This window comes from Montipora capricornis, chromosome 4 (genome assembly GCF_036669925.1).
Source record: "Montipora capricornis isolate CH-2021 chromosome 4, ASM3666992v2, whole genome shotgun sequence".
In the NCBI taxonomy this organism is placed as follows: Eukaryota; Metazoa; Cnidaria; class Anthozoa; order Scleractinia; family Acroporidae; genus Montipora; species Montipora capricornis.
In genome coordinates this window covers 44246350-44271349 of record NC_090886.1, presented here as the reverse complement: position 1 = coordinate 44271349, position 25000 = coordinate 44246350, and the positions used below count along the sequence as shown (strand labels likewise).

General features: G+C 39.6%; 2 protein-coding genes and 1 pseudogene across 6 annotated transcripts in view; 1 reads left to right on the top strand and 2 right to left on the bottom strand.

Annotated features, from left to right (window-relative positions):
* The window catches only part of LOC138047033 (NLR family CARD domain-containing protein 3-like), a 276247-nt pseudogene that overhangs the window by 8717 nt on the left and 242530 nt on the right, over window positions 1-25000 (bottom strand).
* LOC138047027 (NLR family CARD domain-containing protein 3-like) overlaps window positions 1-25000 on the bottom strand; it is a 230841-nt gene that overhangs the window by 96022 nt on the left and 109819 nt on the right. For 3 of the 5 annotated variants that reach the window (XM_068893702.1, XM_068893708.1, XM_068893703.1), the window contains exons 5-6: window positions 13256-13318; window positions 12908-12970 (exon numbers count right to left, since the gene is read on the bottom strand). The exons of 1 other annotated variant lie outside the window; for it this stretch is intronic. In XM_068893702.1, coding sequence (XP_068749803.1) covers window positions 12908-12970; window positions 13256-13318 — 126 coding nt within the window. Of the gene's footprint in view, window positions 1-12907; window positions 12971-13255; window positions 13319-18190; window positions 18842-24803; window positions 24910-25000 lie in introns of those variants that run through there. One more of the 5 variants, XM_068893707.1, reaches the window with a different exon arrangement.
* Window positions 4512-5948, top strand: LOC138044965 (uncharacterized). Its single transcript, XM_068891333.1, has 2 exons — window positions 4512-4778; window positions 4935-5948. Exons 1-2 carry the CDS (start codon window positions 4512-4514, stop codon window positions 5946-5948), a joined length of 1281 nt encoding a protein of 426 aa, XP_068747434.1.

Here is a 25000-nt window from a genome sequence, read left to right as displayed (position 1 = left end):
AGCGGAAACTTGGGAAGGTCCCAGAGGTGTCTGCTTAATAGAGGTTTCACATTTTCAAGAAACTGCACCAATATGCAAACGTTAATTATTCATAGATATTCTGATATTTTATACTTACTGTTAGTACATTACACACTTTAAGACAAATTCTAGCTTATTGAGACTGAAACAATAACAGAATGACAACTTTTCTCCCATTTCCGTGTCAACATGAAAATGAGGCTCATTCCGGTAGCTTCTGTTTACGGCGTTATCTGCAATTGTTTATCAAGAGAAACCTCTAATATCGTTACTTCTTAACAAATTATATCCCAATCATGCTCAAACTTTGCAAAGCAAGGTCACGTGACCGAGCACGTGACCTCAGACAAGCCAAAACATCTATTTCAGTACTTTTGAGTACTAGAAAATGGCTATTAAATCAACAATAGGTGTTATTGTCCCAGGAAGTCTTCTTCCGTAAATAAGACTGTTATTTATTGTAATTTATGGCTACATGACTTGATTCTACATTTTTTCGGGCTTTTTTGCATTATCGACTTGTAGCTAAAAGCTGGAGCCGATCTGTTTAAGGCATCTACTGTATATTATACTTTAGTGTACTTTAATAATAGATTTTGTGGTTAGAAATTGCGGGTATTCTGTAGTGTGTTGCTCGTTTTTGCAAGTATCAGCGTTACTTTTGTGGGAAACTGAAATGAGGCTGTAGCCTCTTTTTCAAGAATCTTCAAAACGAGGCTATATCATCCAACATGGCTGCCTCCATGGCCGAAGCAGTGCAATCTCTGTAAGTACATTTATAGAATAGCTGTATCTTACTTACTTCAACTAATACTTTTTTATAAAATAAAAAAAAGACATCTTCAACAATCGACAATCGTTTTTCATGTCCTTTTAGAACACAATGTCAAACAAAATTTCAAAATGTTCAGATTTGGTTGGCATATTCTTTTTTGGCTTTGATTTTCTTTTGTGACACATTACTTTAAAATTCGTTATTAGATTATAGAATGGCTGATAAAGGTTCCTTTCCTGAGGGCTTCGCCATACCGTTACTTCCAAAATCGAGAAAAAGAAAACTGTCCCGTAGCACATTGTGTATTATTTGCCAGACTGACCGCCCAGGGGAACCACTTAGAAAAGCAAAGGAAGACTCTATTGAAAAAGCGATAAAGGCAACGGAACAGCGTCGTGACGAGGAAGTGCGGGCAAGGTTTGTGAGTCATGACGCTGGCACGGGAATTCATTGGCACTCAACTTGTTATGCATCGTACACAAGTGACCAAAATATTCGCTATAAAACGCCTAGCGATGCTTTACAGCATACAAGCCGCCAAAAGGAAGTCGACGTCATCTCTAGTAGGACTTTTCGTTCAGCAATGGCCCCAGTTGATTGGTCGAGGTGTTTCATTTGTAAAAATAAGACTCATAAAAAGAGTAGAGATCTTATCAATCTATGCACATTCGAGGCCTGTGAAAGCATCCGAATAGCGGCTGAAAGAAAAGGAGATAGCTCTATGTTACACATTTTAGATGGTGTGAACGGAGACCTCATCGCAGCAGAGGCAAAGTACCATAAGAACTGTTTCGCTACTTATGTCAGTAAGAAAACCGCGCTTAGCCTGCCCAAAGGAGAAGCCCTAGATTCACCTCACGAAAGGGCTTTTCAAGACCTTGTATTTGATCTAGCTGCTGGTATCAAACAAGGCAGAGCATACGATATGATGTCTCTATTAAGCAAATATCAGGAAATTCTCACACACAAAGGCGCTGATAGTCCGGAAAGTTACACCACTCAAAATCTAAAAATACGCTTGCAAAAGCATTTTTCCACTTCGATTGTCTTCCATCAGCCAGCCGACCGCAGTAAATCTGAACTTGTCTATGCAAGTACCGTTAACATTCAAGATGTTCTAAACGCATGGGCAGTATTTCAGAGCCCCGAAAATGGAAACATAAGCGTCAACGACGGCAATGAAACACCACAGTCAAGTGAAATACGTCGTGTGGCAAGCTTAATCAAACAAGAGATAAAGAAATGTACAGGCATTAACACCAAACCACTAAATACTCAAGACGTCAGCATGGAGACCGCCAGACAACTCATCCCGGACTCTCTGTATTTACTAATCAAGCAGCTCGTGTTCTCAGATAAGCGGGCTAGACCCTCTAATGCGTTGAACCAGTCTACCGCAATTGAAGACGAACGACAAATCCTCAGTATCGCACAAGATATCATTCATTGCAATTCCAAGGGACGTGTTAAGCTTCCTAAGCACACCAGCTTAGCTATATGTGTTCATCATCTGACAACATCTAAGCGGCTTATCGAACTGCTAAACAGAATGGGACATTGCGTCTCCTACGATGAGATGCGCGCAGTGAATACAAGTATTGCAGAGGACGTTCTTGCCAAGGCTGAAGAGTTCGGTACTGTCATACCAACTGTAATAAAGGCTGGTTCGTTTGTAAAGATTGCTGCCGACAATAATGATTTAAATGAGGAGACTATCGACGGGAAGAATACTACGCATGCAACCACCATGGTTATTTATCAGAACAGAACCTTTGGTCCAGATCCACCTCCCAGCCCAGTAGAACAGAGACCAAAGCGACGTTCATTACAGGCAACGGGTACGGTGTACGACATCGAACAGTGTGCAGTTCGAGGAAGACGTCCAGCTGTAACTGATCACGTTGGCTTTGTTGACATGAAGTGGTATGATGATTTGAACAATGAAACAGGCACCTCTCGAAAAACTGATTTCATCTGGACTCTTCTTCGGCTCTGTCCCAAGAAATTTGGAGAAGCTGTCGTTGCAGATGTATGGGAAAAGCAATCAATTCCAAGTTGGGCAGGATTTAGCGCCATTCTCTATCCTGAGATGCCAGTAGTGAGCAATATTGGCTACTGTCCAATGATCGATGGATCATCTAATGACTTTTCGACCATTTACACAGTGCTGAAACATGCACAGAAGATAAGTGCCGCGATGGGTCAAGCCGACGCCGTGATAACCTTTGACCTTGCCATATATAGCAAGGCGAAGGAAATACAGTGGAGATTTCCTAACGAGTTCTCCAATGTAGTGGTACGCATGGGCGGATTTCATATTGTTCCGAACTTTCTTTCACTGTTAGGGAAGAAATTCGCTGATTCTGGACTTGATGACCTCTTGATTGAGTCAGGTGTATACGCTGCTGGTTCGACGTCCGCTTTAATGAAAGGGAAATCTTACAACCGAGGAATAAGGGCACACAAGCTCTGTTTAGAAGTGTTCTTCCGTCTCATGTGGGATGCTTTTATTCTCTGGTACGAGTCACGGGATGAAAAGATCCCAGAAGAACCCGTTTTGCACAAGATTGTGGACTGCGTTCGAGCGGTGGAGAGCGACAAAGAGCGCGCACGAGAGAGTGTGAGAAAGATAACAACAGATCTGACGGAAATTACGGATCTATTCGCCATCTTTAAATCAGAGAATCAAGTAAGGTCCAACCTATTTGCATTTTGGGATGAGTATTGCTCTATGGTCACTACCCTTTTACAGTTTCTAAAGGCAGAGAGAACCGGAAATTGGAAGTTGCATCTTTCCAGTACTGCAGCAATGTTACCTCAATTTTTTGCCATGGACAGGCAGAACTATGCTCGCTACCTACCTGTTTATCTCGCCGATATGCAGAAACTGGAAGTAACTCACCCGGAAGTCTATAAGGAGTTTGCTGAGGGGAATCATTCCATAAGTCGTTCAGGGCAACCCTTTTCACAAGTGTCCACTGACATGGCCCTGGAGCAGTCGATCAATGCTGACTCGAAATCAAGCGGAGGAGTGATCGGAAGTCCGTCGGCTCTTGAGCGGTGGTTTTTAACAATACACGAGCGAGCATCTATTACATCTGCTCTGAAAGCCATGTTCGGCCTTCAAGATGGGGGACAAGCATCGCACAAGGAAGCAGCTCCAAGAAGAGTTCGACGAGACGAAGAAGATGTCAAGAAGATGATCAGTTGTTTTTCTTCAGGCTTGATGACAAATCCTTTTAATCTCGATTCGGATGCGCTTCTCAACATTGCTACAGGAGTAGTTCTTCCGGAAGATGTTGCCCAGACCCTTGTTCACAGTACCGAGAAAGGCCGGCAGCAAATGAAGGCCTTCGTCGAGCAGCGTATTAATAGCAATGCCGTTGGTTTCTGGGAACCAATACCCAACATGAAGATCAAGACGTTCAGCAGCGCAAATAAGAAGATCCACGTCAAATCCAGCGACAAGCTTGTCACTGTTAACGCGGACAGGGACTTGTTTGGCAGGCTCCTTATCGTATGAAACACGCGACAGATCTCTCTGAAAGATGTGCTAAGCTTTGAATTGTCTCCAGTACCATATTCACTCGCAAACGCAGATGGGAGTCTAAGAAAAGGGAAAAAGAGCGTCCTATGCTCTCTTCTGGAGAAAGACGTTAACGTGGTTCAGCAACTAACAGCATTACCTAATCCAACTGTTGTTATCATCGACGGCATGGCTATCATACAAATGTCAAAATCTGCCGGAACAAGTACCTTTGGGGATCTTTCTGAAACGTACTACAACATCTTCACTGCCCCGCTCTTTTCAAACAACTGTGTGCAAGTCCATGTAGTCTTTGACCAATACTGGGAGAACTCCATAAAGGAAGGAGAGCGGGAACGACGAGGAGCATCCGTTGGTCTTGAAGTGCGGATAGGAGGTCCTACCACTCCAGTCCCCAGGCAATGGGGAAAGTACATTTCCAATCCCAAGAATAAGGTAAGGCTTAGATTATTTTAGTTAACAAGTTTTACACTTAAACTGAACTTTCGTTACCAGCAATGTGAATTGGACATCAACATTTTTTGCCTTTGAGTGTAACCATTCATAAGAGATTCCAATTCTCAAATGTGTGCTACATATTTCCAATACCAGGTTAACCTGTGCGATTTCCTGTCGGCTGCGCTCTGCAGACTCGGTGAACATCAGCTTCCCCCACAGAAGGAGCTTGTGATTGGGGGTGGCTTCAGAGATGGCGAGAAAGCGGTGACTGTGACAAGAGGTCAGTGCAGAGAGGTCCAGGCACTCCGATCAAATCATGAAGAGGCTGACACCAGGATGATATTGCATGCCAAGTACGCAGCAAGAACAGATAGACGACTTGTTATCCAGTCGCCGGATACTGATGTCCTTATCCTAAGCGTTAGCCACTTTAGAAGTTTGGGACGTCCAGAATTGTGGTTTCGCACCGGATTGAAGGACCGACAACGAATGATTCCAGTGAATGACATCGCCCATGCTTTGGGTGAAAAGCTTTGTAGATCTCTTCCTGGATTCCATGCAATCACGGGCTGTGATTCGACCAGCGTTTTGGCGGGTATCGGGAAGAAGAAGGCTTGGAATAGTTTTTGTCGTAGTACTGACCACCAGGATAGCGTGTCTCATCTCGGAGAGGAACAAGAATTGAACGTAACCACAGCACGCAAATGCGAAGCCTTTGTTTGCAGTCTATATACGACATCCAAAAAGGCAAGCACCGTAGATGAGCTGCGTTACTTCATGTTCTGCCAGAAAAAGCAGAAAAACGAAATGCTTCCACCGACGTCTGATTGTCTACTTCAACATCTAAAGCGATCAAACTACCAGGCCTTCGTCTGGAGGCATGCTCTTGAAGCGATGCAAGATCTTGAGTCACCAGAGAGTCATGGATGGGTGAGGGATGAAAAGCATCTTTTACCATTGCTAATGACTAAAGCACCGGCTCCGGAAAGTCTCCTCGAACTGACGACGTGTAAGTGCAAGACGTCTTACTGCTTGCGAAACTGCTCCTGCAACAACACAGGGCTTTCTTGTACTGAAGGATGCTACTGCATGGCAGATGATGAAGTATGTAAAAACCCGCATGGTGTTACCTGCATAAGTGACTCTGAAGAAAGCGACGAGGAGTAAAAAGGCTCTCGAACTGTTGAATTGTTTGATGTTTGACGTATATTTTCTACAGAGCAAATTTATAAAGGCAGAAATATTGCTATTAGTAATCTCCTATACAGTATTTCATTTCACTGACAAAAAGTGTATTGCAAACAACAGATTTTGTAAGATAACATAAGTATCGACGTATATGCGTTCTGGGCGATTTAATAGGCATCTTCTAGCACTGAAATAGATGTTTTGGCTTGTCTGAGGTCACGTGCTCGGTCACGTGACCTTGCTTTGCAAAGTTTGAGCATGATTGGGATATAATTTGTTAAGAAGTAACGATATTAGAGGTTTCTCTTGATAAACAATTGCAGATAACGCCGTAAACAGAAGCTACCGGAATGAGCCTCATTTTCATGTTGACACGGAAATGGGAGAAAAGTTGTCATTCTGTTATTGTTTCAGTCTCAATAAGCTAGAATTTGTCTTAAAGTGTGTAATGTACTAACAGTAAGTATAAAATATCAGAATATCTATGAATAATTAACACATTTATGGTAATGAAGACGTTAAAATAGGCTAGTAAAAGCTATAAAACACCATTTTTGACCTTGCAGCTGTCACGTGTTCGGTCACGTGACCTCATTTTAAGCAATCTGAACATGATTAAGATTCGTGCTACAAAGGTGTAACGATATTTGTAGATTCAGGCCAAAATAAACGTTTAATTTACGTATTATCAGTAGTCTTGTATCTCAGCCTCGTTTCCATGAATTTCAAGGGGTGGCCTATTAAAATAGCCGCTTAACTTGTGATCTATACCACAAATCAACTCTACTAACTAGCTGACATTGATCAGCAGGTCTTGTTCTATCAAAATCCGCTATCAAACCTTTTCTGACCCGATCATTGTACGAAACCCTTCTTTTTGGGTCCTGGCTTCCGGACTAGTAGGGGTGGCACTAGAATTTTTTATTCTACAATTGTAGGTCCTGGGACCCACATGTGGCCAAATTGGGGTCTCAAGCATTTTTGGCTGGTCCCAAACTCTTGGTGGCGCTCTTCGGAAGAAAAAAACTGTTTTTAGCTTATAAGGAACAGACTAACCATCAAATGTCATCCAACTTTATTTACATTTTTCTTTGGACAATAGCTCAAGACATTACTAAATACTGTAACTAGTATCAATCAACGTCATAAATTCTTGACAAATAATTAGGGAGCTTAAAGCACAGACGTTCGTGAGCCACGGACGGCAACCGGAAGTCGAATGTTTCCTTTTCTGGCGTGGTTTTGCTCCTTACCACGGACAGGAAAAGCTCTTGCTGATCACTGTGGCTTGACGTTACAACCGCGATGATATGGAAACGCTCCAAAAAGGGAAAAATTCAATTTCCAGTTGCCTTCCGTGGCTCAAAAACGTCTGTGCTTAAGTTCCCTATTATGTCGTAATCACTGAGGTGTTCCTATCTAGCATTGTCACTGGCAGCTTTGAACTGCTCTTGCTGAAGCAATACTGTTGAGGTTATTTTGTGATTCACCGAATTTATGTGACGTACATGCAAGGGCCGATTATTGCATACGGTCATGAACGACGTCTTCTTTTCAGTTTTTACGAAGGCCAAACGGGTATATAGTATAGGAATAAGGCATTGCACAGACAGTTCATCAAGGAGACGCAAAAAGATGAGAGATCTAGAGTCACGGGATTCAGATCAGATCAGATAAGTTATTTAACTCAACTCAAAACAATAAGTACAGAATAAAACAGTTGAGATTTACAAACAACAAGAGTAATGAATAAAGAAAATTAAGTAGAAATATCTTGATAATGAGTGAGTTGGGATCATCCAAGCAGCAGTGGCTATAATCTAGTGGATGACTCCGACAAATAAGAAAAAGAGAGAAAAAAATAGATACAAGGTGAACACAGAGTAAATTTCGTTCTTTAGGATAAAAAAGATCTCTTCATACGCTAGGCTAGTAATTAAGGAGTGTAAGAATTAAGCATAGAGTTCTTGAGCGTGTTACGATATAGCGAAAGAGAATTTGACTTACTGACAGACGAGGGCAAAAAATTACAAAGACAAGTGCCAGTGAATTTTATGGAACGTCATCCATATTGAGTAGTGGTAACCGAAGTGACATAAAAATGGTCATTACAAGACTGGCGAGTGGAGTAGGAGTAAAAGGAAGAGGGGAAAGTAATATCTTCATGAAAAGATGGAGGTAATAGTCTGTGAGACCACTGATAAACAAACGAGAGTACCTGTAATGTGATATCATTCATGTCAAGTAGAGATATTTAAAGAGGGGTGCAGAATGGGATCTCGGTTCGGAGAAGGTTATTATTCTTATTGCTTTCTTTTAGATCGTTTCAGACAAAGTCCATTTATGTGCTTTTCCATGTTAGATTCTCATCAAAAATAACACCCAAGTACTTAGCTGAGTCAACTTGTTTAGTACATTCATCATCAATTTTATCGCAGGTCAGGTTTAAGTTTGTTCGAGTGAAAGAGGATAAGATTAGTTTTTGAGAAACTAAGCACTTAGCTATTGCACTTCATCCAGTCAGCAACAGATTTGAGTTCTTGACTTAGAGTTACTTCAAGTTGGTTAAGGTTTCTACTGGAGATTAGTATCATCAGCAAATAAGTCAAATGTTAGTAGGCTTGAGGAGTTTGGGAGGTCGTTTACATATAATAAGAATAAAAGGGATCCAAGAATGGATCCTTGGGGAACACCACAAGTAACTGGCTGAGAAATTGAGTTATGACCATTAACACATACATATTGCAGTCTGTGGGATAATTAAGATGCAAACCATTCAAGTGCATTACCTCTTATTCCATAATGGTTGAGCTTAGTTAATAGGATTCAGAGATTATACGTCTTAAAGGTTTTTTTCAAATCAATGAATTTACCACAAACAAATTCGTTATTATATTATCAATGGAGTGGCGGATAGATTCAGTGATCGAAATAAGTGCATGCATAGTAGAACAATTTTCCCTAAAACCAAACTGATGTATTTATAGAGATGATGATACATAGCTTTTTCAAATATTTTACTGAAATTAGAGAGAACAGAGATGGGTCTGTAATTATCTTTATGGCACTTATACTACCAATAAAACTCCATTGGATAAGAAGAGGTACTGTACCTTCAAGAAAGAAAAGAAAGAAGAAGAAAAAATTAAAGAAAGAAACAAAACTAAAAGACAAGTCAAGATCTGGAACAACAAACAAACCAGGTCAAGAATAGGATTGACAATGACAATGTCACCTAACCCTGTGCGCCGGTGGTGCACTGGAAGGGTCAGGAAATCCTGGGCCACCAAAGATTTTTTATCCGGAAATAATCAGCTGAAAGGCCACCAGCTTGCCGTGCAATAGCCGACTTTTTTTCACGACTAACTGCCCTGAGGCTTGGGGCCGACTATCCAAAAGCTTGCAACAAGCTTATCCTCTTTTTTCAGATGTCCACTGCTCGAAAAGTCTCTTCGATCTCCGCCATGTTGGAAAATACAGTTGCTCACGAGACTCTTTTGACACTTCCTAATTGGTTGCAGTGCACGTGAAGTCGGACAAAAAATCTTGGTCCACCGTACACTAGCTGACAAGGCCCGACAAGACATTTTCCCCGGGAGAGGGAGGGGGAAAGGATGGGGGTGCTTGTTTATACATTTTAGGGGGTAAAAAAGCGGTTTTGGTACCTCTTAGGGTGTTCAGCCTCAAAATGTCATGCCATGCCCACAAGACAGGATCTTGATACCTCTTAAGGGTTCTTTTCAAAATTTCCGACCAGCACCCCCTGTCAGTAATGTGTTAAAATAAAATAATCATAAGTACAATTCAGTTTGCTACTTGGTGAGACAAATCACAAGAAAGGGCACTTTATGAAAATTAATTTAATCATCCCAAAATGCAAAAAAGCAAAAACAAAAACAACAACAACAACAACAGGAAAAAAAGACATCACTGGCATACTTTAAAAAAAATCTTTGCCATTATTAGGCAGCATTTCCATTTGAGTTTGAATTTGTCTTTTGTATCTGCCCTTTCCCTCTTCCATGTGGTGAGGAAAAAGATTAAAAAGGCTCAAAACAAAACCATTATTAGGGCACACTCTACGACCCTGTATCACCATGCACCTATGTTATGGTACTACAATCTTGGACAAAATAGATGGGAAATTTGTAACCCCCCTCCCCCCCAAATCAAGGATGGGAAAATGGCGCGTTTTGGCTTTTGCGCGGCTTCATCATTGCTTTGGGGGGGATGGGGGTTTGCTGTTCCTTTTTATTCTGTCCAAGATTGTAGGTAAAAAAAAACACTTGTCATTCAACAAAATGTGATAGATATTGTAATGTAATTGTTTACCATAATTATAGCAACAAGAGATCTACCCAATATTTTGTCTTGACATCCTTATACAATGTCATGTACATGTGCCTGAAAACTAATTCGTGGTGACCCCTATTAATTTTATTATGGGGGGTGGAAGCGGAATCATTTGACCTTCAATATTGGTGATTCCTGTCATTTTTTAGCCCAATAGATTCATGATTCATTAACAATTTGTTATTTGTGATTCTTTTAACCATCTTTCGTAAATTATTCATGATTCCCAAGCCTTGACACAAACGTTCATCATTCCTTCTAATTTAACCACCCATAACCACTGTGATTTATGATTCAGGATTTTGCTTCTACCCCCGATTACTATTGCCGTAAAGTAACACTTTGCAAAGTTAAAAATTTCTCAGGAGTGTATTTAGAGCTACCTTTATGATTGGAATATTTAAGGTGGCTCTAAATCCGCGTCCAATAATTTTTTTAACCCAGAGAATTTTATCCTAGTCAGTTGATCACTTCCCAGCAATACAAAATGGGCATCATCTGGTTTGTTTTTCCTTTAAAAATTCCACGTGCATAAACTATGCATAAAATCTCCATCCTCTAATCTCATTGATCCTATTATGATTTTCTGAAGAATCGATTTCCATGAAGCCAAACATTTCAATCAATGTTCTTTCCATCTTATTCAATTATTCATCTTAATTTTGGTTTTTGAATTCTGAATGCTACTACTCAATCCACCCTATTATTTAAGTGATCACATAACTGCAGCCACGTACAGTGTAGCATGTAGCCAAGTAGATACACAAGTGAGACTTCTAGTTCTTCAGCTGTTACTACATGTATAAATCACAATTTATTATAATTATACTTTATTCCAAAATGGCCACCATTTTAGTATTTTTGGTTTGATTGCAAATTGGCCCTTTTGGGCCTCATTCAAGGTTAAATGAAGTTATTCTTTTGAATTTTACGATTGAAAGCGAGGCCAAAAGGACCAAGTTTCAAGGAAACAAAGGAATACTAAAACGGCCGCCATTTTGGAACAAGGTGTATGATGGTTGTTTCATTAAAATTAATAAACACACCTTTCACCTCTTTGACTTCTGACGTCACCATTTCTGGAATAAAATAAGAAACAAGATAATAATTACCGCATTGTGTGTTCTGAATGTGGCTTTATGAACCATGGAAACCCCTGCATACAACTTCTGATGAGACTGTTACTGGAAGCAATGTTTACTAGTACAACACATTTATGTGGATGCACTTTATGGAAGTTGGAACAAAAAATAGACCCAACAATCAACAACCATAACAATCTTTTTTAAATAAAAAAATAAAATAAATAAATAAACACACCTTTCACTTCTCTGACTTCTGACTTCACCATTTCTGGATTAAAATAAGAAACAAGATAATAATTACCGCATTGTGCTTTATTGGTTTGTTTCACCTAAAAGTCTCTCTCTAACACAACACTACAGTGGACAGTGAATGGGGCCCTTTTCAGCAGTTGTCAAATTGGGTGACCTGAGTTGAGTGGTAAATGGGTTAACAACATGAACATCCACTCATGAATGTAGCCTTTACATTGTAACTCTTTCCTCCTCAGTGACACTGAAAGATTTTACTCTAACACCAGACAACTTTACTTATCAATGGAAGCCATTCAAGGGTTAGAGGGTTCAAGGTAGGTATTGAATAATCATTACTTAGTGTTCCAGATAGGTGACGGGTCTCGGGTCAAAAACCCGACAAGATCAGCTGCATGACCCAACAAATTAATGGAAAATTTATAATAATCTGGTGGGATCAGTGGGAATTGACCCGTTGGAATTCCCTATTGGCACCCTGCCTTAAAATCTTATTTGGAACACTGATTAGTGTCAGCTTTTTTCTTCCTTTCTGGACAGTTTTTTTTCTATTCTGAACAGTCATTTAATTGTTTCAGTGCCACACACCTTCCATATTTTCAAGCTTCTCTTTGGTGCTTCCTTCGTCAGACTTCCAATTCTTTAACATATCTTTGTAAAAAATTAAAACTCATTACTTTTTCAGACAAACAGGCCAATATCACTGACTGTGTGTATGTTTATGTTCCGAGCCCCAGATGGGATATGAACCCACGACCCTCTGTGATCTAGTCGGATGCTCTAACCACTGAGCTACTGGAGACTCAATGGTGAGCAAGGTCGAAATGTGGGTCTTTGATTCGAGCTGCACCACGCAGTTAGAGAGTCAAATAATGGCAGCATAGCTCATAACTGCACCACGCAGTCACATTAAAGCATATCTACGATATGGCCAACCAACCACCCAAGTGAGCAAATGTGAGAATGATATACACAGTACAATGTATATCCCATCTGGGGCTCGGATTTTTTCCGAGTTTCCAGTCTTTTCCATTGTCACCATTTCATTTACTGTGTATATCATTCTCACATTTGCTCAAGTATTTATTTATTCATTTATTTACACTATTCTCCATGTGATAAGAAAAACTAGCATTTAGTTGGATTTCTGGTACTGTTTTTCCACACACATCTCTCCTTTCCTTCTATTTTTACCATAAATCACAATGTATGTATGGACTATTTATCGTATTAAATAATCAGTTAACACACCTTCCACCTGTCCAACCTTGTCCTTGGTGCTACCTTCATCTGATGTCCACTGCTTTAGCATTTCTGGGTTTAAAAAAAAAAAAACAATGCAATGAGACAATATAATTTATGTTTCCCATGATTTGATGCACCTTAACCAATTGATTCCTGCGACTGTTTTACCCTGTTTAAACGTCAGACGCTTTTTCTTGTCAATGGGGGGCAATTCAGGAGTCAATGGGTTAACATTAGGTGGGTAAAATAATGGAATACCTGCAAGTTATCGTATATAGTGTACACTTTTTTAATTCGTGTTAACTAGGCATTGGCTGATATTCTGTAAAGCCACTTGTTTGAGTACAGACACACCTTCCATGTTTTCAAGCTTTTCCTTGATGCTGCCTTCGTCAGACTTCCATTTCTTTACCATATCTTTCGTAAAAAATGAAAAGTCACAAATTTTTCAGACAAATAGGTTCATTACTGAAGGTGTCTAAGTTCATAATGTTCTGGCACTTAGTTTATAAAATTACTTCTCAATGTGGCTTCATGAGCCACGTTAACCCCTTCCCAGCAATACAAAATGGGCATCATCTGGTTTGTTTTTCCTTTAAAAATTCCATGTGCAAAAACTATGCATAAAATTTCCATCTTCTCATCTCATCGATCCTATTACACTTTGTATGATTTTCTGAAGAAAACCAGAAACGATTTTTATTCAGCCAAACATTTAAATCAATGTTCTTTCCATCTTATTCAATTATTCATCTTAATTTAAGTTTTTGAATTCTGAATGCTACTGCTTAATTCACCCTATTATTTATTAGTGTCATGCAGCCACGTACAGTGTAACATGTAGCCAAGTAGATACACAAGTGAGACTTCTAGTTCTTCAGCTGTTACTACATGTATAAATCACAATTTATTATAATTATACTTTATTACAAAATGGCCACCATTTTACTATTTTTGGTTTGAGTGCAAATTGGCCCTTTTGGCCTCATTCAAGGTTAAATACAGTGTAAAGTTATTCTTTTGAATTTTACAATTGAAAGCGAGGCCAAACGGGCCGATTTTCAACCCAACAAAGGAATACTAAAATGGCCGCCATTCTGGAATAAGGTGTATGATGGTTACTTCATTAAAATTAACAAACACACCTTTCACTTCTTTGACTTCTGACTTCACCATTTCTGGAATAAAATAAGAAACAAGATAATAATTACTGCATTGTGTGTTCTGAATGTGGCTTTATGAACCATGGAAACCCCTGCATAACATAAACTTCTGATGAGACTGTTACTGGAAGCAATGTTTACTAGTACAACACATTTATGTAAATGCACTTTATGGAAGTTGGAATGACAAATAGATCCAACAATCATGTGTAATTTACATGTACAACTTACAATAACTTAGGGTTTGGAGTTGGAGTGTTGAGCATAATACCATTAATTTTGTCTATGCAATAACATGCAGGTTTGGAAGGGACAATCTGTGCATGATGTTTCTTCCCAGCTTTGCAGAACATATACAGTATGATAAAAACTTGGAGAAGGATTAGCAACTAACAAAGTTAGTGTCTGCATTTCATTAATGTGCAAATCCTTAACACATGTATCATTTTAGTGATGATCACACCGACCTACAAATGGACCTTTTTGGCTGGTACGGTTTGTTTTCCCATTCCAGACCACATGATGATCTCAAGGAAATTTTCCTTTTGTTTTTTCATAAGTTGTGCACACATGCAATTGTTGTAGTTAACCCTTTCACTCCCGTGGGGTTCCCCACTGACGAGTAAAATCATCTGGCGTTAGACAGAGTAAAATCTATAAGTGGCACTCTTGGGAGTGAAAGGGTTAAAAATCTTGTCAGGTACTTTTTCTTTTACTAGGTTGTTCTATCTTAAACCTATGGTCAATTCAATAAAAAAGTGGTGTAGTTTTCAATCTTGTAAATTATGCGTGTATAGTCCAACTTGTGAATTGATGAATTCAATGAACAGTTTTTCTACAATGGAATTTACACGTCTAGCAACTGGAAGTAATTTGAAAGTAAAGAACCAGAAATTGAATAAGAGACTCAACACATTGACAAAGAATTAGGAGAAAAAGCAGATTTGATACCAAGGAAAAATTCTGTAAAAAGAAAAGCACAAGATTGTTCGATTGATATGTGCAAGCAAGTCAAGAGTGAAACAAATCAAAACAAGGCAACTACTGACTATAGCCAGAAATGTAACTACTGAGACCAACTTTGTTTGTGTCAAGATAGATAAGGTGGAAAAAACATCACCACTTCATCCATATGTTCTTTTTGGCCAAATAATGGCAATAGAAAACATACGCTGTACATGTAATAATTGAGTAAACGTAACACTGGCTACAAAATTTGGATTACCAGTAATACAGTACATACTCTTACAAGTTGTATTTCACCCATAAGATCAACAACTAACTGTTGCATATGGCACAAGAACAATAATTATGGGTTTCTACAGGTTTTACATCAGACAATTTTTAGCTCAACAATGATCAATGAACCTCTTGAGGGCAAAAGGGTTACACCAGTATTCATCAAAACCAGTTAGCACTACCTGTAAGTGAGTATTGCCAAAACTAAAGCTCCTGTAACCCTAACCCTAACCGCATGGCTAACCTATAGATCAGTGCTTAGGCCTAATTGCAAACAATTGCCTGCAAAAGATCAAATAAATGCCTGGTTAGAAAAAAAGTTACCTTCTTAGGGAAAAAACAGCCAGTTAAAATTACATTTAACTGGGATGAAAAAACTAACCTGCAACACATACAGTACTGGCCGCAGGAATAGCAGCATTACACGCGTATCATGCGTGTAAGTCCGCCATATTGCGCGCATTTTACACGCAAATTACCCACGCGTTACGCGCGAGTAAAAAAATACACGAAGTTGTGAGTAAAAAAATTACACGCAAATTCTTCACAGTGCGTGTAAAATTTTACACGCAGAGTTTCGTGTAACAGAGGGTTGTTGTACATCAATTTGTAGCGGCTTTTCACGAAGAACAATGTTGCATGTCTAAAAGCACTACTGGTTTCCGAAGAATTTATTCAGCTTTGCATTTCAACATTTTCGCAACAAGTGTTCACTGTATTTGAATAGTCAAAAATTGACTTGACTTGTTTTGCTGTGGTCATCGTCTGAATATCACCGTGTGTTTGGATGCACACCGCATGTTTGCGTTTGTCTCATTTCGAGGACCGTTTCACTGGGTGAAATCATTCCTAAAATGAAAAGGCTGCGAGTCGGGTGATAAATCACAGCTGCTAAGGCGAATATGTTATAAATTACAAGTAAAATGTACCACGATGATGTTCCATTTCATTTTCCTTTCACCGCTCACCGCCAGTGAATGAGCGCGTCGCCGATCTATTTTAGAATAATACACGTGCACATGCTACAAATGTACATGTAGCCTGCTTGCAGGTGGTAATTAATTTTGTATTTTGGTCGCCATATTGGACAGGTGAAAGTCAGAAGATCTGGGACGAGTGTACACTGCCTCCCAAAAAACTAGTCTTTGCTCAGGCCTAATCCTGTCCACCAGCAGACAGGGTTTCTAATTGGTCCAGTAGGTGTCAACAGAACAATGACGTATTATTTGATCATCAGAGTTAATGAAGCAAGAGAAACCACAGATGTAAAGTGAGTGATAAGTAGAGCGTTGTCTTTCCTAACTTTTGAGAGGAAAAACGATTATTTGGAAGCCAGAACAGGAAACCGCTGTTATAAGTCTGCAAAGATTTTCACCGTATTCGCACTGTCTGCGAGACCGCTAAACAGACCAGTATCTGTTTTGGTCTTTTGCCCACTCAAGATCCATTATCTTCAACTAAATTGCAGTGCTCAAAGGTTTACGCTCGGCAGCCAAACTTACTCGTGATAGTTTACCAAAGATTACTGAGGACACTCCATTTTTCTTTCATCTTTGGCGGAACTTGAGAGTTGGAGGAACGTTTTCTAGCCAAATACTTTGAGCATGAGCCGATAAAACCTAGTGTATTATATTTCAGCTACCCAAACCAACCTTCTTCAGGTACAATGAGAGTTTAGAATGGATTGCTTCCATGTTAATACTGTATAATTACATACATAATTATATATAATTTATACATGTAGTAAATGGAAGAAGACGTACAGCTGTAATACTGGAGAAAAGTTTAATAAAATATGGTAGTTACAACTAATTTTTGAAAATTCAAATACTAACAGAGTAATGGAATGATAACGGAAGAAAGCTGATAATATTATGTTTCTTTACAGATATTAACACCATTGGGATCAATTGTCCTGCCTATTGAAATGAAAAAAGCTTCCTTAACCTTACTGATTGAGTTGGAAAATACATGTACATGTGTATTTTTTCAATAGAAATTAAATTAACTGCCTACAGTTGTATCTGATCCAACATACATGTACACCGACTGTTTGTCCATGGTTGCGTGAAAACTGTTTTCTTGCTGTTCAAAGTTGGCATCGCAGATTTTTTAAACTTTCCATCTTGAACAACAAATCGGAAATTACGGGCAAAACCTAGACTTATCGTTTCCTGCAGATTCTGCCGGTTTGCTTTCATTCTTTACTGCTTTTTTGGGTGCAAGTAGACACTCCAGAGCGAGTTTGTTTACAACTGCACGGTTAAGTGATTGACAACTGTATTATGGTCTCTTAGTTTATTTATCAATTATTATTGTGGCGTGACATGTAACAGGAAGCTCAACAGAAAGTGGGCAGCTACTGAGAAAAGACCAGTTTTACGACAGGCGGTGTATTCCCCATTTGTCCCAGATCTTCCGACTTTCCCCCATCCAATATGGCAACCAAACAGAAAGTACCTCCTGCAAGCAGGCTAGTGCACATGCATAAGAACATATTGGATGGGCAAACGAAACGTAACAGCTAAAATTGTCTGTTCCCCTGCTTTAGTACATCTTTGCAAAAAAAATCTTAAACTCAGTGTTTTTTGAAATTCTTTCCTCCTATAATTAATTCTACCATAGGAGTTGATTTGAGCAAATTAACTTGACCCCTTTTATGTGCAAGAAATGCAGTTCCACGTCTTGGAAAAAAGATTTGTTTACATACAGTTTCGGTTCTAGCAAAAATAATTATAGTAAGTCAACATTTTCTGTAGTTTTCCATGTCTCATCTTTTGGCAGGAAGAATTCTCTGAAAGCTGAAAAACCTCTATTGGCAAGATGCACATAACACCTTTAATTCACTAACTTCTAATGGCATTAACTCCTTTGAGATCAAGCATACCTTTCAGCTCATCAAGCTCCTCCTTGGTGTTATCATCATCCTTTTTCCACTGCTTTAGTAATTCTCGATAGTGCTCCTCAAAATCAGGATCCATGCACTCAGTCTTCAGTTGGCTGATAGCGCTGGCATAAGTTGTTCCAGATCCAAGGGCTAGCAATGCATTACTTATATACTGCCATAACATATTGAAAGTTGCATCATCAACAGAAGCTTGGCTGGCATGAGCATAGACTTCATTTCTGTAATACTTGATTCTTGCTATGTTTGCCTCACAACTGTTATCACCAGGAAGAGGAAGCACGTCCCAGTTTCCAGTACTGGCAGGAGGACTAAAACCACATATATTTCGCAGCAATACCACCAGAAGCGTAATGTCAAAGCTGGCTGATGACACAGGTGAACAAACAGTTGGGTATAGCTTTCCCCACTGTGTGGGATTCAAAATTTTTCTCTTTCTCAGTGACAGCAATTTAGGGTAATGTGCTGAAGTATTTGACAAAATCTTGTGAAGATTAGCTGGAGAATGTATTCTGTCAAAGGTATCGCGAAGGGCCTGAGATCCTACATCCACTAAAAGACGGCACAAACGGGCATAGTTTGTGCTCTCTCTTGTTGAGGGAAAGACTGCTGGACCAGATGCCATGTCCCAATCTGTTGACCATATAAATGTGCAAACTGACTGTGGTTCATTGTAATCGAATCATTCTATAACTGCACATAAGCAATGCAATATGGCATGCAATATATAGGTGTAGCAATTAACTACAGACTGATTGAAGTGAAATTGAGAGGGCATAATTAACCATGACCTGTACAAGAAGGATTTAGCAAAAAGGGATGTGTGCCTGTTAGGAAAAAATCAACCGATGGTACAGCCTACAGTACGCTTTACTTAACCTAATGACCCCTGGGAGTGAGACTTAAAAAAACAGATTTTACTATGTCTGACGCCAGCAAATTGTTTACTCGTCAACTGGGGGACTGCCCTTATGGGTTAACAAGGTGCCAGTATCAATTTCTGCTATAAACCACAGAACTACCTCGAAAAAAGTGCAAAATCACCAAAACAGAATATAACACACCCTTCTTTTCTCAAATAGTTACATTATTGATCAACCTGCAACACAAAGACTAAACAAGATTAACTTGAGTGCTCTATTGGTTATTGCTAAGGGCCTTACTGTTGAAAAAAGGGTCAAATTAGCCTTGGGTTAGTGCTACAAAACCAGTAAATTAACTTGAAGTTAAAACAGATGCCATTCAGAGAGTTGGCGTCCACATTTTTATCTTTATTTCTCGAGAGTTTCAACAGACAAAGCAAAATCAATATGAAAGGCCGAGTGACCCGCACTACAATATTTTATCTTTTCTCCTGCCCTTACCATTCCGGAAACGAAACACGACTTGTTTTTTTTAAAATAATTTCATGTCAAAAATAGTTGATTGCAAGATCCAAATAGTTTCACAAGTTTATTTCACATAAACAACATTTAATGCCTTCATGCACAGTAAGACGATAGACACAACTTGGGTGTAATTGAGGGGCAGGGAATGTACTGGCAAGGCACCACCTGTACCCACCACCCATATGGGGTCTTGGCACCTAGCCAAGGGAGTGTGTCATGCCTGTATTGCGAAGCGGGCATAGTTGCTGGCATAATTTCCTGGCGCCAAGTTTAGCCCAGTCCAGAAAAGTAACAATATGCCCCCACCCTAACAGGGCTTCAGTACAAGGCTAAAGGACTGCCACAGGAAGCAATTCCCTGCACACATTAATTTTTATTTAAGAGAACTATAGACCTTATTCATAAATGGCCGTCACATTTATAATTCTTTTGTCCAAATGCAAATTAGCCTACCAAGCCTCATTTTAGAGCAAGAATTCTTTTCAATTCATTGTATGGTATCGAGGCTTGGTAGGCTAATTTGCACTTGGACAAAAGAACCATAAATTGACCTCCATTTATGAATAAGGTCTTTTAAAGTAGGTTACAATAAAGAGAGAGGGATTAAACTGCGGAACAGAAAACAGAACAAGCTGAGCTTTGAAAATGTCAAACCGACAAGGCTCACATGGTGGGATTGAATGAAAGAGCCAAATAAGGTAATCACGCAATGGGAAGTCACGCTCTCCTCCCAGGTTGACTGCCCAGTATTTGTTTCTGGCATTAACTAACATCTATTTTGTTCTAAAATATCATTTAATGCTTTAGTGCACAGCAAGACAATAGACACAACTTGGGCATAAACAAGGGGCAGGGAACGTAATGGCAAAGTATGGATGATACCAACCGCCTGTATGGACCACCAGAGGAGGGGCCTACAATTGTAGGCGCCCAGCTGACGGGGTGCCTCATGCCTGTATTGCAAGGTGGGCATACACTGTAGTTGCTGGCATAATGTCCTGGGGCCAAGGCAGCAAAGTCCAGCAAAGTAACAATATTCCCCCTCCCTAACTGGGCTTCAGCTCAGGGTTGAAGGGGTATTGCAGGCAGCAATTCCCTGCCCAAAATGCCGCGATAGACGAGGAGTACCCTGTGCAAAGCCCATTTAGCGGTTTTCTCCCAACTTTACAGGGAGAAAGAACAACCCCATCTCCATGGGGTTGCAATGCCAAGCAAACATTGCCTGCCCCAAGGGTGAAAGAAGAGAAAGGATGAGTGGAGATATGGGTCAAAATCGTGACAAGAGCATAAAGAACCCAAACCAATGGGCATTTCCCAGAGACTGGAGGGCAACAAAACATTTCTGGTAAAATACTCATTTACAATAGTGTAACATGAAGTTGAAAGCATAAACTCAAACAAAGGGAATTTCACAGAAAGCCCTCAAGTGCCCAACGGGCCTTTTCCTTCTTGTTTTTTCTTTTTGTTGTTGTTGTTTTGTTTTGTTTTTTATTATATGGAAGAAGCATGGCATCAAGCTTAGGACGGTGTTTTCACCCATGTGACTGCCAGCATGTGGCTAAAAGCAGGGGCAGGTCTCGGATAAATGGTGACCGGTTTCCAGTTTATTTATTACAATTTAATGGCAGAAATACGTATATACAGGTATAATACAGAGAGATTAAAATATGCCATAAGGAGGGTCTGCAAAGAGTCCCAGACCCCATGTAAAAGCAGACCACCAAATACATAATTATAATACAATTGAGATACTTATTATACAATAATAAAATTTTAATAAAAATAAAAAACAAAACTGATTCAGTACAGTGAAATCATGTTTTGTCCATAAGAAATTTCTTCACTTTGAATTTAAAATTCCTGGTACAGCACAATAGGCTAGTTTCGAATTGTGCAGCAACAAAAGAACAGAGTCGAGGTTCAGGGGAATAATTTGCATTTTCCTTTGTTTTGAACAATACAATATGCTAATTATTCCCCTGAACCTCGACACTGTTCTTTTGTTGCTGCACAATTCGAAACTAGCCTATTTGCAGTAGAATGTGTACCAGCATGCTATTGAAGAATCTCGTTAAGGGGATGCCAACATGATTGCTGTGGCTTTTGGTGAAAAATGGCCTATGTTGGGTAGCTTAACCCATTGACTCCCAGGGGTTCCCTATTGATGAGTAAGTTTCGGCCGGTTTGGATGTTGATGGGTTAAGGACGGTGCCCATTATTGTTACTGCGCATACGTTCTGCGCATCTCGAGATGCTCAGATTTCCTATGGGTGATACTTATTAATACAGGGATATTTTTGCGCGGTTCAAAACTATGCGGAGAAAGCAGAACTTAGCACGTGCTCTTAGTATGCAAAAAGAAAGCCGGGGGTAACCATGCATTTTTCAGAGATAATTAAATATTGTTGATTAATTATCTTCGAAAAATGCGTGGTTACCCCCAATTTTCTTTTCAGATTTCAATGACACTTGTTAAGATCTGCTTTTCCAGCATATTCAGTAAACCGCGCAAAAATACCTTTGAATTAGTAGGCACAGTCCTATTTGTAGAAAGCTTTAAAATACAAAGCAATGTATGGCATTCTTTGCGAAACTGAAGCTTAACTAGATGCTTCTGTGAAGCATACACTGGCTTGCCTGTGATACGTGCTACAGAAAATCAGAAGGCACTGAATTGTGTGGTATTGAAATACAGCATTCCAGTCTCTGAAGAATAACAAATAAAAGAGAATTGAGAAACATTGGCTTCTGGGCTGACATGTTGATAATTTTGAAGTTCCCTCACAACTTCTTTTCACCACAAGTGTGCCCTATGAGCATCCGAAAACTTTGTAATACTAAACTTCACTGAAGTCAAGCCCTGTTTCGCTGGGTTAGGGTTGGGATGGGAGACCAAAACAATAAACCCCTCATAAAAAACAGAAACATCTGACCGAAAATACTGGTAACGCTAACAAATGCGAACTCAGCAAGGTACAGATTCTGGTAGCTTGCTTTATGCAAAACAAATATTGATGAAAAAGCAAACAAATATTGATACAGTCCAACCACAGTGTGGATGTATAGAAGTCCAACCACAGTGTGGATGTATAGAAGTCCAACCACAGTGTGGATGTATAACTCAGCCATTGCAGGCTAAGTTGATGATTCTACTGTGTCCACCCTAACGCAGTTCCACTACCCTCTCGATCCTAAGAAAATACGCGCAGAAGGCTCTATGCACAAAGACACCACTTAGCAGGGGAGTGACAGGCAAGACTTTTAGCGACACGGAAAAAAATAAAACGCGATGGTTCCGTGAAGCATACACTGGGTTGGCTGTGGTACATGTTACAGAAAATCAGAAGGCACTGAATTGTGTGGTATTGAACTACAGCATTCCAGTCTCTGAAGAATAACAAATAAAAGAGAAGCGAGAAACATTGGCTTCTGGGCTGACATGTTGATAATTTTCAAGTTCCCTCACAACTTCGTTTTACCACAAGTGTGCCCTCTGAGCATCTGATGGCTTTCTAATACTAAAGTTCACTGAAGTTAAGCCCTGCCGGGCGGGGTTAGTGTTTGGATGGGAGACCAAAATAATGTTACCCCTCTTAAAACAGAAGCATCGGACCGAAAATACTATTAACTCTAACAAATGCGAACTCAGCAAGGTACAGATCTTGTTAGCTTGCTTTATGCAAAACAAATATTGATGAAAAAGCAAATAACTATTGATACACAGTTTTCAGAAAGAGCAGAAGGAAGTTTCTCGGACGGTCGATCGAGAATAAAATATTTACGACATCAAAACAACATTAATTTTGAACCGTGAATATAGAATATAAAACGTTACGATCAGCGACAAACATTTTGGGAGATTTTTGCTACGTTCAAGTAAATTGCAAAATCGAAAGTGACATGGCCGGAATTCCGCGGGCGCCGTGATTAAGTTACCGCTGTATGTTTACTCGCCAAACAGTGAAGCATCTGTGTCAAATGATGGCAAGATACCGGGTTTTTGTAAGTTTCTTTTTCTGTCAAGTGTTATAAAGTTTGACAATGAAATGAGCGAAGTCAAAACAAAGATCACAATCGCCCAACTCTTATTTATGCAAAGTCAAAATTTACTCTCCAAGACACGTACGACGTTATTTATCACCAGGTAATTCCATCATTTTGGAAATAGCAGCTACTTTATTATTCATCTGCGTCACAAGTTTTCACTGATTTTGGGGCTCATTTTGTTGAAACTCAAGCACGCTTCCAACAGGCCTGTGAACCCTTCCTGCTTACAGAGCAATACTAAAAAACTTCTCCCATATCACATTTCAACCTTAAGCTCGAAAATTCAATACACAACATGATATTATAATTCACAAAGGCAGAAAATACCACAGAATCCTTTTCCAGCGAAAATTTTATTGAAACAAACAACATATTTGCTCTTTGAGGCGAAAACGTCTTCCTATTTCATTGCGTGCGTGAAGACAAGAAACTCAATTGTGTCAAATTACCATGTACTTCAGGTAAATACTGCTCACTTTGATTTCGTCTCGACGGGCGATAGGTTGTTGTCGAGGTCCAGTACTCGTCGCTTTTGAGATTCATACCTAGTTTATCCAACTGACTTTCCATTATTGAGCTCCATAAGGGTATATTTTGTTTAAGGATCCACTAAAACGCCATTCGCGTTGCATGACTTTCGACGCCATTGCAGGCTAAGTTAATGATTCTACTGTGCCCACCAGAGAAATCTACGCAGTTCCACTACCCTCTCGATCCTAAGAAAATACGCCCAGAAGGCTCTATACACAAAGACACCACTTACCAGGGGAGTGACAGGCAAGACTTTTACCGACACGGAAAAAAAAAAAAAACTAAAAAAAAGAAAACAAACAAACTAAACGAAGACCTCGACTGGGTTTGCCTTATAAGGCAACCCAGTAAAAAAAAAGAAAACAAAGAAAACAAACAAACTAAACGCAGACCTCGACTCGGTTTGCCAATAGGCAACCCAGTAATTATCACTGAAAAATGCATGGTTACCCCCAATTTTCTTTTTGGATACCAATAACGCCGATAGGAAATCCGAGTATCTCGAGTTGCGCATAACGTATGCGCAATAACAATAGTAGTAAAGTAAAACTGTGTTTCTACGCATTAAAGCGAAGTCCAAGTTCTGTATACTTCGCTTCACATTCCTAACTACAGAAGAAAGTCCATACCTTCAACTCTATATTCAGTCAAGACGGAAGCTGGAGGAAACCAATTCTTTAATGAAAGAAAGCGGTGATCATGTGTGGCGTTCCTAAACGAAACAAGGAAATCCACATCAAATTGTTAGAGAAATCACTAATTTAAAACACGGCCTTAGAGTTTGCGAAGGGTGTTCAAAACTTACGTATATAACTCGATCTGTTCT

Excerpts from the sequence above, each read along its gene's own strand:
- LOC138044965 (XM_068891333.1), top strand. The coding sequence starts at position 4,512 with ATGGCTATCATACAAATGTCAAAATCTGCCGGAACAAGTACCTTTGGG. Across the intron at positions 4,779-4,934 it reads TTTCCAATCCCAAGAATAAG|GTTAACCTGTGCGATTTCCT; the intron begins GTAAGGCTTAGA and ends TTCCAATACCAG.